This window comes from Sceloporus occidentalis, unplaced genomic scaffold (assembly GCF_023333645.1).
Source record: "Sceloporus occidentalis isolate IW3139 unplaced genomic scaffold, rSceOcc1.0.p SCAF_16, whole genome shotgun sequence".
In the NCBI taxonomy this organism is placed as follows: domain Eukaryota; kingdom Metazoa; phylum Chordata; class Lepidosauria; order Squamata; family Phrynosomatidae; genus Sceloporus; species Sceloporus occidentalis.
Genome location: NW_028316996.1, coordinates 13443544 through 13458750, shown reverse-complemented (window position 1 = coordinate 13458750; position 15207 = coordinate 13443544). Strand labels below are relative to the sequence as shown.

General features: G+C 38.3%; 1 protein-coding gene across 3 annotated transcripts; it reads right to left on the bottom strand.

Moving 5' to 3' along the window:
* Positions 1 to 591: 591 nt before the first annotated feature.
* Positions 592 to 7520, bottom strand: LOC149303048 (cyclin-H-like). 3 transcript variants are annotated; one of them, XM_089481764.1, is made up of 9 exons: positions 7355 to 7520; positions 6859 to 6944; positions 6137 to 6210; positions 5375 to 5585; positions 1792 to 1955; positions 1465 to 1535; positions 1236 to 1347; positions 937 to 997; positions 592 to 630 (listed from the first exon to the last, which is right to left on the bottom strand). In XM_089481764.1, exons 1-9 carry the CDS (start codon positions 7518 to 7520, stop codon positions 592 to 594), a joined length of 984 nt encoding a protein of 327 aa, XP_089337890.1. The 3 variants fall into 3 exon arrangements, with proteins under 3 accessions (XP_089337890.1, XP_089337891.1, XP_089337892.1); XM_089481765.1 differs by having other exon boundaries at positions 6859 to 6981; positions 7404 to 7520; XM_089481766.1 differs by having other exon boundaries at positions 6859 to 6975; positions 7404 to 7520.
* Between the last annotated feature and the right edge of the window lie 7687 nt (positions 7521 to 15207).

Genomic DNA, 15207 nt, shown 5'->3' with positions numbered 1-15207 from the left:
GGTTCAGGACCAAATTTAAAGTCCCAGCTAGGCACAGGAGATAAGGGCTTCAGTGAGATATTGAATATGCCCCATATAATTCTCTGGACTAAAGGATGCAGAGCAAGGCTTTTGGACAAGAAAGCAATCAAGGTTGCCACTTGTACTTTAACAGTACATTTACATAAGTCTTTCTTGAAACTTATGAGCAAAAAAAAAAAGTCTTCAAAAATATATGGATTGATGGGGTAAACTGAATTGAGGAAATAGAGGAGCCCGTTTAGTATAATTGTTCATGAAGCATCCGCAACTGTTTAGTTAGCACATATGAATCTTTAGCAGGACTGGAGCAACCTATAGAACCGCCCATGAGGATGTTGCACAAGAAAATGGGCTGAATCGTTCTTCTGGCAGCAGGTTAATTGCTTTAGTATGGATAATCACTAACCTTTTGTAACAGACAAATGACAAAATACATAGTGTATAATTTACAAAATTTAATTATCAAATACTCTTGACCTGCATAGGTTTTAAAAGAAAATTTATGTTCATGTATATACAAAAAAAAGTTCCATACAGCCTGAAACCATGTCTTGTTTCTCAGACTCCCACTCACAGGGAATCAACCAAATCATCATCACTCCATTCTTCCTAAAATAAAATAAGAGGGCATTTTAGTATCAATTTGGATACAAAGTGTGAAATCCCATTGATGTATGGTGCTTAGAATACTACTCCAACCTTGTACCAGAGTTATTTATACATAACTCCAAATGAATCCACCCGACTACAAAGGGGTTTTCAATTCCTTATTCTCCATTTAATACATTTTGAATGGCTACTGCTCCTCTATGCAAACACTATGCTTCTTTGAACCTATTACAGGGCTAGTTACATTGGTTGCATGTTCATTCAAAACATGAATAATGAAATACTTCCTATTACACATTTACAGACCTCTTCAGTTTTAGGCTTCTTTGATACATAGCCTTCATCCTCAAAACCTTTCCTCTTTCTTCTGTGAGGAAAACAAAAGAAACAAATACACACGTCATTTAAACAAAATATAGTAGATGCTTACAATGCTCTGAAGAATAAGATAAAAATCTGGGCCTGGTTTGAAATTATTTTGTAAAAGGGGACATGTTAGCATCGACCCGAGGGAAGAGCAGTCCTAGAATCCTGTCTTGTAAACTGTGTTTGGGAGAGAGTGTTTCAATATAAATAAAAAAAAAAAAAAAAAAGACGCTACGTACGTGTTAACATTCAAGGCAACTTCACTGCTATGACATTTCTCCAGTTTCTTCTTAAAGACCACAACATCTTCGGACTTGGGATATTCATATTTTGTAACCAATATCTTCAGTCCTGTATTAGAAATAGTTTGTTAGTAAACCGCATCCACGCCTCCATTCCCTTTTCTAACAGGGTTTGTGCTCTCACAAAATGGACTTTAGGAGCTATGTATAAAGAGAAATAACGTACGTCTCATTCCATCTAATAATTGAGCCATGGCATCTCGGTTATCCTTTAATGAAAGCACATCTGTTAAATAGCTGGAAAGAATAATTAAAAAAAAAAAGTAATTAGATTTGAAACATTTCACAGATGGAATAAAACAATGAAAGCTTAAATATGATACAATCGGGGGGGGATAAATAGGATTCAAAAATAGTTAAAAGGTACTATTTCACATGCTTAGATTTAGAAAATGTATAAATAATTATGCATCCCATTAGTTATTAACGCAACCTTCAAATAGGAAAACACTGCCTGTTTTTTCTTTTTCTATTATCAGTGTTCATGGCATACCTTTCAACATTCAGTCCTGCCCTTGAAGCACTGGATAATATCGCAGTGAGTGCTATCAGTGATGGAGTGAACAGTAAACACGCATCAGTCAATGCAACGCGATTCAAGAAGTCATCAGCAGCTTTTCTAAGCACTTCTGGATTCCCAAGTACAGGATACCGAGTCTAGGGGGGGGGGGGTCATAATAAAAATGATAGACACATTACTAAGGCAGGTGTTTGACACACAAGTCTTGAGGGATACCAGTTGTCCATGCAATCTGTTGCGATATATTCATTTGTTGCTGAGATATTCATAAAAATTCAATCTGTAGTTTGGTTTGAGGAACACTGACACAGAATTCTACATCATAAGAAATGCAGCTCATTATAAAGCTCTCAATGTGTACCAGTTAATTATAGGACTACTGTAATAAAAATATTGAAATAGGAACTAGATAATGTATAAAGCTCTGTTGATTTAGCAGGTACAGTATGTTTGCATCTCTGTGAATGTTAGACTACTGTAGTATTAATACTGTGTGGTACAAAGTAGGGCAGCATCGAAGTAAAGTGTGTTCCATAAACTAGATTGTAAGCTTGTTTGAGCAGGGCCCTCCTTCACCTGTTTCTGTAAGTGAAATTGTTATGTTACATACTACTTGTTATGTTCTGTCTACCCATTGTACAGCGCTACGGAATTTGATGGTGCTATATAAAACAAATAGATTGTTAGATTACAATATTCATGAGATCGCTATTGTAGGCGTTTGTGTTAATGATTTGGTTATTACCCAAGTGTAGATCGCCTTATGAATTTAGCAGTCAGTCTCTCATAGACTTTCATTAGTAGGATATTTTCTGTGTTGGATTAAGAATCCTGATGTAATAAGACTGTTCCATAACACTGTGCAGATCGGTACGTGATAAAACAAATGCTTAAAGTAAACAAGCAGCACTGTGTTTTAACCCCTTCAGTACTGGGACGTACCTGGTACTTCCTGGTTAACAGTCACTGGTAGACCGGGACGTACCAGGTACGTCTCCTCCAAAAAACGCCCCCACATCACCACAATCGCGGTGATCGTGGGGGCGCTGCTGCTGCTGTCTGCCCAGGACCCCTGGGCAGACAGCACAGCCTGTCTAAGACCGCCCCCAAGCCTACGATCACTCCCACGGAGTGATTTTGTAGGCAGAGACAGCGATTGCAGAAAAATCTGCAATCGCGGTTTCAGCTGCCACAGGCAGCTTCAGGGAAGGGGGGGGGGTTGAATGGGTCACCACACAAGTGTGGGGACCTGATCCAACACCCCCCTACTGCCTGATCGCTCCATGAGAGCGTCAGTGCAGCGTTAACCCCTTCAATGCCGCGATTAATTCCCGTTTTGTAGGGGGCTCTGCTGCTGGTGGTCTGCCAGGCAGACCAGCAACAGCAAAAACAACCCCCCAGAAGTCCTCTGATCAGTCCTGTAGGACTGATCAGAGAGACTCCTCCCCTAAAATCTCCAGTCTATTGGAGATTGTGTCCCAGCTGCCAGAGGCAGCTTCAGGGACAGGGAGACAGGGTTCTTTGGTCTCATGTGGAGACCAGACCCCCCCACCCTTCCTCAGTTAACCCCTACCCCACCTCTTCCTCAATTAACCCCTTCAATGCTGTGATTGTGTATGACCCCCATCGCAGCATTGCAGGGGTTAATATTAGTCCCCACAAGCTTGTGGGGACTAAATATCAGTCAATGCTGTGCTTCAATGGAGCATCAGCATTGAAGGCGTTAAAAAAAAAAAAAATGTACAAAAAAAAAATTAAAAAAAATTAATAAAATAATAATAATAAAAAAAAAAAAAACAACAGCACTGACCTGAAAGTCCAGGGTGCTTCCAGGTCAAATGCTGGGCTGGGCTGATCAGATCGCTCCTGGCCAATAGGAGTGATCGGATCATTATGGCAGCCCACGGATGACCCTGCTCTACAAAGAGAGAGGGGGTCATCTAGGGTAATTATGAAAAACACAAATTATTAATAAATGAAATAATCATAATTATTACCTGATCACTTGTCGGTGACATTTTAAGTCGCTGATTATTGATCGGTCTCCCTGATTGATGTCAGCGGCCTAAACCTGTCACTTACAAGTAATCTGATGAAAAAAAAATATTTAAAAAAATGTAAATGCACATGTTCCAGTTTTGCCCCGATAGCTTCCTCAAAAAGTGCATGAACCATGCATGTGAGGACTTGTTGGAATCAGTTCTTCCACTGTTGCACTTATGGTGTGCAAGAAATTCAGTGCAACATTGAAATGTATGCGTTAAAAAAGCAGTAAAATAATTTCCCTGTGAAGTTTGGCAGACATAAGTGAAGAAATGGCTAGCTGAAAACTGTCAAAACTACCCTAGTTGAACACCTTGACTTGTCTACTGTTCATAAATATATACTTTTATGGGGTAATTTACAGTGGGGGGGGCTTCCAAAATGTCCCAAATGGGATATGGGCCCAGGAAACCAATTTCTGAAAATTCCAAATGTGAAAACGAAAATGCGCATGTTCCAGTTTTGCCCTCATAGCTTCCTCAAAAAATGCATGAACCATGCATGTGAGGCCTTGTTGGAACCGGGGGATGTTGGGGAACAACAGTTGCACATATTCTATACAAAATATAATATGAAATCTAAAGCAACATTGCAACATATGCAAAAAAACCAAAAAAAATATAAAAATACCTCAAAATTTGGCAGCAATTGGCGATAAAATCCCTGTTTGAAAAGTGTCAAAATGACCCTAGTTGTACACCTTGACTTATCTACTTTTCGTAAACATATAATTTTGGGGGGATAATCAGTATCTGTGACAACTATTGCAGTTATTAGACTACCATGCCAAATTTGAAAAAAAATTACATTTCAAAAATGTGATGCATGCCTTGCAATATTTGCCCTATACTGGTCAAAATAGATAAAAATCCTGGCCATGTTGGGTGGTTTCCAAATCAGGACAACTTAATGAATATATTTGGGATAATTTTTTCCCATTGGTTCAATGTGTGTACAATTTGTATGTATACAAAACTGTAAAAAAATGCGTTTTTTTCATTTTTTCCCCACTTTTTCCAGTTTATTTCAAACAAAACAATGTACTACCCAGCTTAATATGGTTTCAAATGAAAGCCCTAATTGTGCTGAAAAAAACAATATATGATTTGTGTGGGTGCACCAATTGATAAGAGAGAAATTACAGTTGAAGAAAGACATGGCAAAAACACAAAAACGGCTCCGGTCCTTTAGCGACACGTTAGTATCAAAATCCAGGTCCTGAAGGGGTTAAGAAGAACATTATTGTTTTGGGACAGATGATGTTAAATGGATGTACCATTTCAGCAATATAAGTGCATTGCTTGTACTGCAGTCTTTATCATAAGCAAGATGAAGTGTTGATCTTAATTCAGACCACATACACCCCAGAGCAGTCTCCAGAAGACAAAGCTAACCTATGTTACCAACGCCAAAGAGACACAATCTAACGAAATTTAACACAATTTCACATCACCTTTATATCAATTAAATATCCTTCAAAAGGTCTAAGGATTGTAACACAATTTCACATTACCTTTAAATCAATCAAATATCCTTCAAAAGGTCTGTAAGGATTGTGTACTATAAGGTGAAAATTCAGCTGTTGGATCAACTGTAGTTCATACTCCAGGATCTGTTCAAGTATCCTCTCCTGTCCAAGAGGATTTTCACCTAGATTACCCATAAACTGTGCACTGGATACATTGAATTCATCTACTTTGCAAGCCAAGAACACACAGGTCAGCCTGAGACAAGCAAAAAAACATTTTAAGGAATGCCAACATGAACAAATGATAAGTAAATGCCTATAGTGTTAATATTTGTTTAGATTTATTATAATTACAACATATATCACATAGAAAATCAATTAAACTGTCAGTGCCCATACAACGGGTCTACTAGAAACTGCATCCATGTGCTCAGGGTTACAGGTGATATGAAGAGTCAGTCAGTGTTTCCAGTAGATGCCTACAAGCAGAGCTAGATCTTTTTTTTTTTTTTTTTTATTAACATGCACTGAAAAAGTTGGTAGTCCAGCAGGGTCACGAAACAACTTCATGTGAACCCGCGGTTCTATCATGGCAGCCACTGTATTTTGCAGCTGGTTCATACATGTGCAGTAAATTTGTCAAAACCTGCCCTAGATTATCAATGCGGATATTTATATTCAAGCAGTGCCGCTTTCATGTATTACAGTTTCTTATAACCAATACAAAAAAGGAACCTACGATGTCCAAGCATCTACCTGGCATGTTAATAAACGGGGAAAGGTCTGGTTTCTTGTTGGAAAACTTACATTATTATCCTAGGATGATGCTCCATGACAGAATTATTGAGATAAAAGCGTTTGAAGTACATACATGCTGTTCCCTAGAAAACGAATGAAGAAATAAAAGTTTAATGACCTACTCATTGAAAAATGTTATGAGCAAAAGATACACAAAAGACAATACTGCCCCCCCTAGCAGACTGTCCCAACGCTCTGAAAATGTTATTAAAGAGATGGACATGTATACAATAAACCAGGGTTGTTAACGTCAGTTGACAAATTCAAATTTTATAACGATATTGTGGATTGTGATAAAAAAAAATAAAAAGTATTTACTTTACACTGAGCTTTAGCAAATCCCATAAATAGAATTCCATTTAAACTATGCTCTTATTATTCATTAGTATTTCAGTTTGCTGACATTTCCAGTAACTTGTGCTTTTTGTTTGGCTATTGGTTTGGAGATATTTAGTTCAAAAATGTCTACCACTAAACAGCATTTAATTAACTTAATGGGGAGGTATAATCATGCAAACTGGTTACAAGGCAGCTAGTTCACCCTTCTCTTAAAATAAAGAGAAAGATCATGGTTTTGATTTGGGTTTTAAGTCTACACCATCATTACATAGGTAGGTTTACTATGTAAACAAATAAAATACCAAGTGACAGATCTGCTTTAAAGTTATAAGATTATTTGAAGAGCGTCCTTTACGTAAAAATGATATAGAATGATAAAAGGTCCAACTCACCAGAACCGATTTGGGCATTGTGGGCTTGAAATTGTTGCAGAAATCAATTAGTCTCTTCTCATAATATTTGCAGATGATTAGCTCTTCTTGAGATTCCAGACAGAAGATTTCCAATAACTGAGGCTATAAATAAAATGTACAACGTCATAAAAATAGCTCATCACACAAAGAGGCATGCCACAAATAACCACTTATGTTTCTCTTTTTATGTAAATGAGATGAACTTTACAATAAAAGAGGAAAAGAAACATTTTTCAAATTATGTCACTGCAAAAACCATGAACAAACAGGAAGTACACAGGGGGCAGTGAGTGACGTCAAAATTCGTCTATGATCCATTGGAAAACGAGAACGTAATAACAACCATACATTAATGTCACGAGTCACCCACCCTCAAAGCTTTGCAGCCCCTCAGTTACTTCTGCCCCATCAGCCCATAGTCCCCATACAGCTTCCTTTCTTATCAATGCCCCAGAGTTGTAAACAAACACAGCACCCCCTGACGCAGAGCTCTCGGGAGCAGCCCCGCGAGGCCTCATCGTTACCTTCCCCGTGGCTCGTATCCTTGCTCGGCACTTGCCATTCGCCTGAACTCTCAAGCGAGCTAGCTCGTCCTCGCTTGGAAAAGTCCAAAACTTCCTCTGCGTGCTGTTGTGATACATGCCGCTGTCTGGGGGAAACTCGGCGCAGAGTTTATACGTCAGTACTCCTCAGCGACGGCGCTCTAGAATTGCGAAATACGGAGCGACAGGTGACGTCAGTCGTAAAGGGACCGCGCGCGCGCCCCCCCCCCCCTCCGTAACGGAGAGTTTATTATTGCTCGTGTTTCGGGTGAGGGTTTGTTAGAGATTAGGGCAGGAATAGGGATAAAACCACAAGATGGCTCTTTGTTTATTAAACAAAGTCTTGGAATATGGTTGCTTAAATGCTTTGGCTGGAATACTGGCCATTTGTTAATGCCAAGATTTTATTTTTAAAGAAGCTGAAAGATTTTTGATTTTTTTTAAGTTAGGACAAAACCATAATATGTTTGTCTGTTTTGAATCAGCCCACAATATCCCAAAAGATTCATACACTTTTTTTCTGATTACATAGAAAAATCAACACCAAGTATTATGTGTGGATACAGCAGGGTCATACACTGGAAATAATTTACAATCCCTAAGGATGCAGTGCCAATAAGACTTTCAGAAATTCAAATATATCTAATATTAAGCGATTTAGGGTAGGTTGTGGAAGACTCAGGCTCTATTCAGAACACAACAGAGGCTTTAAAGTAAGACGCATGTCAGGCCATTAAAATCTTCTTATCCTAGGTCCTAGGACAATACCTTCTTTGATCATGAATACTTTCTTATCTTAGGGTAATACCCTTAAGGTTTCCTGCCGGGGTGATCTTTTGTTAAAATTCCTTTAAGTAGGTTCTGCGTCTCCTTCATTTTGCATTTGAATATTCCTGGTGTAGCCCTGTGGATTTTGACATATGCTGATTCACAGAAATAAATCCTTCGTCTATTAAAGAAGAGACTCATCATGATTATATACACTATTAATACTGAAGATATCAGCCCTAGACAAAGGTGTGTCAGTACCTTAAACTTCTTAATTTCCACAAATAACATCTTAACTCTGACATATTGCAGAAAGAAGCAGACTGGAATAGGATTTTTGTCCAAAGGAAAGTCTGACCATAACAAGACTTTCTTGATTTATTGCTGTACATTGCCTGTTGGAACAATTCCCACGTGTCATGTAGATGGTAACTGAATAAAAATGTACAGGAAGAAAGTTTGATTTCCTTGTCCTGGTAGTTTGAACCTACTAATATATGTCGTGATTAGGACAAAGTAGTCCCTTCTGAAGGTAGTAGACTTCTCATAGGTTTATTCACTAAAGCGGTTGTTGATAGTAGAGTTGTAGTTTCAACCCCCTAAATTCACTATGCGTTATAAACTAAATTACTCAGCAAGGAAGGTTGAGCTGGTCATAAATAATACAAAGTTTAATCAGTAAGGTGACTTTCAAGAAGTTTTACTATTTAAAATATGGTTTATGGAGGGCCATGCAAGTTTTGGAAGGAATAGTTTACTGGGGTTGGTCCTTTTATAATGTAGGGTGTGATCATAAAAAACAAACAATGCCAATGCCATCAATGAAGATAAAATGTGAGGCAAGATGTCCCTTTGGATGTTACTAGTACATCCAGCCTTTTTCACAGTTTGCAGGACATCAAGCTGTTTAATGACATTGTCGACTATTACCTGTCAGCAGTAGCCAGCATTTCTGACTTGGTGCCAACTGATATCTCTCCAGACCCTGCGGTGATCTCTGCTTCCCTTGCTGGCAAATAGCCTTGGGCTGCTTGCAATATGTGCTATCTAGCCATGCTCGCTGAAAGAGCTAAAAAATTAGGATATATATATATATATATATAATGAAATAAGGATTCCCAACTGAGAACGATGCAAAGAACAAAAACTGTAATTAAAAAGAAACCCTATTGGCTTCCTCAAGTAGAAAATTAGAAAGAAAAAAAAAAATAACTTAACTACCCCCAAACTCCTTAAGCGAGTAGTAAAAAAAAAATAGTACACTATAGGGCAGGAGTGTCCAAGTTTTTTCTGCAGTGGGCCACTTCATTAGAATTGTATACGTGCGCGGGCCGCACTCATTTTTCACTGTGAGAAAATATGGCCTTTAATAAAATATGCAGATTAAAATAAAGTAAATGACACAAAAAAACAAAATGACCTTTACTTTTCCTCTCACTGATTTCTGGGCCTAGAAAGTTTTGTGACTACAAATTCAGGATAATTAAAAATGAAATAGTTCTATTTATTCTAGGGATGCACCAAAATGAAAATTCTGGACCAAAACATTAACGGTTCACTTAGCCAAAACCGAAAATGACCCCCCACCTTTAAAAATAATAATAAAAAACTCACATTTTTTATAAAAGTAGGTAGCACACCACAATTGGACAAAAAAATTTAGCAATATGACTTGGCATGATAGGAGTGTGATTGCTAACAGCAATCACACTCCTATCATACCCAGGCAACCAGTAAATGCTGGTACCTAGGCATGATGGGACTGTGATTGCTGTTAGCAATCACACTCCTATCATGCCAAGTCAGCCAGTACATGTTGGTACAGGGTGGCTGTAAGTGATGTGCAGACTCCATACTGCTGGCAGCATCAATACACAAGAGGGGCAGCTAGCCAGGTTTCAGCATGTACTGGCTGACTTGGCATGATAGGAGTGTGATTGCTAACAGCAATCACAGTCCCATCATGCCTAGGTTCCAGCACTTACACATCCATGCTATGACACACATACTCATTCATTCATATACTCATTAATTCACAGATTCATTCCCTCAATCACGCATACTCATTCAAACACCCTCCCCACCCCCTTACCTGCACTGCAGCTCCTCGATGCTGCTCAGACAGACCTGCACAGACTTCAGCAGGGGGCGTGGCCTCATTCTCTGGTACTGCACAGAGGAAGCAGGACTGGAGCAGAGTCACAAGTAAGTAGCAGGGCTCGAGTTGCGGCCCGTGTAAGATCGGTTGCCCTGGCTGCCGATCCTACGCGGGCCGCACCTCGAGGTCTCGCGGGCCGCATGTTGGACGCCCCTGCTATAGGGAAGTATGTGTAGGCCTCCTAGAAACGATGTATGTGGGGTATTACAGTAATCTGGCTTCATTGTTTTGCAGTGAAATCTACTGTGTAGAAGAAATACAAAATTGTGTTGCAAAAAACCTTTTTTTTTTGTTTGAAAAATCAATTACTCATCTAAAAAAGCTATCAAACCATATATTTTTGAAAAGTAGAGTATTTCAAATGCTAGTATTTTTATATCTTTCCAGGCACTAATTCTACTACAAGCACATTTTACCTCAGGTAGGAATTTAGAGCTCCTGGCATATGTCACTGTAAAACAACATCCTAATATTTATTCAGCAACATCTGACTACAGTGACCCTACCCATGCATAGGTTTATCAGGTTGTTTGGAGGCTAAAAGGCCACATTTGGGAGGTTCGCATTTTTTGGAATTTTTACATCTGGTCAGTTTTTGCCTCTGCCCTATTTGTGACATTGTTGAAACCAGGCAATCCAGTTTACCCCATCAAACCATATATTTTTGAAATCTAGACACGCCAACATGTGTTCAGCAACACCTCCTGAGTACAGTGACACCACCCATACATATGTTTGTTGGGTTGTTTTGAGTTGTGCATTTTTCAATTTGGAATTTTGAAAAAATGTCATCCTGCTCCAATGTGTTATTGGGGACATTTTTGAAGCCGGTAATTCAATTTACCCCATCAGATCAAATGCTAGTATTTTACCACGACCCTTTGTCAAAGGCTCAGTATAAAGTGATCTGAGAATTTGACCGGTTTGAGCACGAGTCACTGGGAGAGGGTCCTTAGCATAATACCTATTCAACCTACTTTGAGAACTTGAGGCCTAATAATGGTGTTAAAGTCACCCCCAAAGACAATATGCCATGATGTGTAGAGGTAAGGCCTCAACTCCAATCTGTTTTTGCTTTGTGCAGTGCCACCAGTGTGTGCAAGCGGTTTTTCTGGGCAAAAATAATATTGTATGTCTCCCTGTGTCAGTTTTCATAAGCAAGAATCCTAGCCCTACATGTCTTCATGATGCTCATATTATGGCTAAAGATAATACAGGGAGACACCTTTCCAGAGACTCCAAAGGGGCCTCTCATACATCTCCTCAGCAGTCTGCATGGCCCTGGCTCCACAGTCCCTGTGGGATTGGGCCTGCTGGTACAGGTCCTGCATCCTTATGAGGGTGTAAGTATCAGCCCTCTCACTGTGAGGTAGACCAACCCCCTTCTTCACATCCTTTATTTTTGACAGAATCTCACAAACAAATATTTCAATAACGACTGTTTTCTTGGAGATATGCCACACAGAAGTTGCCTTACTTTGACATTTGTTCAATCCTCCATCTTCATCATATCCAAGGTTTGCTTTAAGGGCTTCTGTGTCTGACCTCCACCCTAAAAAAAGGATGGAGGCCATGGTATATGCAGGCTGTAGTGTTAGCCTACACACAGGTGTTAGAATATAGCTCAATATAGTAGAAACAAAAACATCCTCTTTTGCAATCCGGCACAAACTGCACAGTGCAGCACCAGACTTGCCCTCCAATAGATTCTCGTTAAAGGACTTAAAAGTGTACTTATTCCAATTACAGGACCTTGAAAGAGTCCTCTATTGTTATTTTTTTTTCACTACATCCCCGAGTTGGGATTGGGTATTTTGCTTGTCTGCTTCCTTCCTTGGATGTGGTAGCCATTTCTCATGCTCCCTCTCCAGAATCACACCCTGATTCCCTTTACCTGTGCTCACCATAGTAGGCTCAGAAAGTGCCATGAAATAATGATAGGGCAGACATCAGAATGTATTGTTGTGGTCACAAGGATGTGAGATCGGCCCACAGTGTCACTGTAACCCTCTGAGGCTGAGGACACATGGCAGTTTTACGTTTGGGAGGAGGCCATGATGGATTCCTTGCCTGCCTGCTCAGTCCCCTCTTGTGTAAGTGCTCATTGGGGGGCACAGGGTAACCAGAAAACCCCATCTGGTCTACCCTAACCAGACTCTCATGGACTAGCCTGCTATGGGGACTCTACATGGCTGAAAGCGCTCCATGTGCCTAACCAGGACCTAGCCACGAGTCGCTGGGTCCTGGTTATATTTTGCCATTCTTCATGTTCCATAGTTATAACTGTCATATCAACAGATGCGTTGAAGTTTCCCCCATAAAATATATGCATTACATTTTCTAGATCGCATTCTGACATAAAATGTATTATGGCATAAAAGCAAGTGTGAGATGAACTCACCAAGAATGTAACCAACTTCATAGCCTGTCTTATGGTGCATTCCCGCTTAGGAGCATCTATATTTTAGCTGTCTTGTTCCATTACAGAGGAAAAATCCCCATTGACACATCGATCTAATCCTGCCAAAAAGGACAATCTAGAACTGAAATGAGAGGCACGTTTCCTCTGCACAAGGGAACCCAACAACACCAGACGTAGAATAAAATATATTATCCAACATTTCTTGTAAAATATATAGATTTATTTCTAAAAATAAGCATGTAGTATGAAAAACAAATCATTGAAAGGGCTGTTTTTGAAAAGAAAATCAATATTGTGAAATTATATAAATAAAATATCAAAAGGCTGCATGCTTGTATTTCCTTCGCGTATGATGTATTGACAAACATTCCTTTGGTTTAAAAATTATATATCTGTAATTAGTAGTGATTTATGAAAGTTAAATGGTGGAATAAAAATGCTGAGCTTTTAATTTAGCAATTCAGCAGTTATAGCATTTCCTATTTACATTTTTCCCCAATGTATGTTTCTTCTCTAATTTTTAAGCTTCTTAATTTATTTTTTATTTTTTTTATTATTTTTAACAAATTTTCCACATCATCAGCATCAACCATTCTGAATACAAGAAAATTACATCAATAGAAGAAAAAAGGAAAAAAACAGAGCACTCAGAAACAGAACAATGCTCACAGTTGTCACAGAAATGTACAATAAAGGTGTTCTCATCTGGTTCCTTTATCCGACAATCAACTTGTGATATGATAGTTTATAGTAATTCACAGTATTCTATAACATTCATACATAGAACGGCAGGTAATTCTTAAGCCAGATCGAACAGGCTTATAGGCAATCAGGGGTGTAACCAAGAAAAAAAAATTAATTGCCAAGGAGGTAAAGTTAACCAAATCAGATAAGGTCTCCTGCCACGGCAGCCAAATTGTATTATATTTTTTTAAAGTGTTGTGTGTTCTGAAAAATTGCCTCTCCATTTTATGTTGGTATTCAATTTGGTTCAAAATTTGTGTCCAAGTCGGAACTACTTCTGAGTTCCAATTGCGTGCAATACAAATTTTGGTAGCTGCGAATATGTTAATGGCTAAGTCTGAATTTGGTTTATTTTTCAAGGGCATGTCTATATGAAATAAAAAGGGTTGAGGGGAGAGGCTCCATTGAGTTCCAAACAACCTGTTAAGTAGTTTCGTAATTTCAGATTTTAAAATGGTTAATCTGTCACAATACCACCAGATATGGGCTGCTGTTCCCGTTTCTAGTTTACATCTCCAACATTTGTTGGAGTTAGATGTAGACACTTTATAGAGAGTTATGGGAACATAGTACCATCTATGTAATAATTTGAAGAGTTGTTCGTGTAAATTTATACAATGGATGGCTTTTCTCAAGTTAGCCCACAAGGAGTACCAAACTTCTACCGGATATGAAACATCTAATTCGGTTTCCCATTTCGAAATGGTATTGGACTTCTCTGGGGTGTATGTCTGTTCTAGCAAATTCCCAATTCTGGAAATTAAATTTTTCTTAAAGTGATTTTCTATGAATCTATCCAGGATAGTTGGTGGATTTCAGGTCTTACATTTAATAAAACTTGTGATTCTTAAGTATGAGAAATACTCTTTGCTCGGGAGAGAAAATTTGGTTTGCATTGTTGTGAAAGAGTTTATCCCAGATGGAGACCAAATATCTTCTATTTTAGAAATCCAATACAATTGCCAAGTTTTAAGATCAATATCTTTAATAAGTACTTGTAATGAACCAACAGGAGTATGAGATGACCATAGATCTTTGGAGACAAATTTTTCTTTAAAAATAAACATATTATTCAATATATTTAATATTAGGGGGTTAGATATGTCTAATTCCTTTATATTTTTAGGATTGAGCCAATAGAATTGAAAAGGGTCAAGATTACGGCATTTCTATCTTTCATGTTTATACCAAGGTAGGTCAAACAAGGTAGGTTAACGTACCAGGCTAGAAAGTGGCCAAACATACAGATGTTATAAAGCTTTCGTATATTCAGAAAATTAAGTCCATCCTGAGACAGATTTTTCATTAGTGTAGAGCGTAGTATTCTTGGCTTTTTGTTTTTCCAGACAAATGAAAAGAACATTTTTTCAAATTGATTTAATACTTTTAGTTCTAAATAGATAGATTAATCTAGGTATTAACATATGATTTTAATATATTTAGTCTTCCAAGCCATGAAATTTCCAATCGTCGCCACTCCACTAGTTGGATTTTCAGATCATCAAGAAGACTCATATAATTATTTTTTATTATATCAGGGAAATTATTATAAATTTTAATTCCTAGATAATTAATAGGAGTCTGCTCTCCAACAGATGCTATCTTAATTTTTAAATTTTGTAATTGAGAGATCTCCATGTTGAAATCAATAATCTGTGTTTTGTCTATGTTAAATTCATAGTTGGAATATGAGG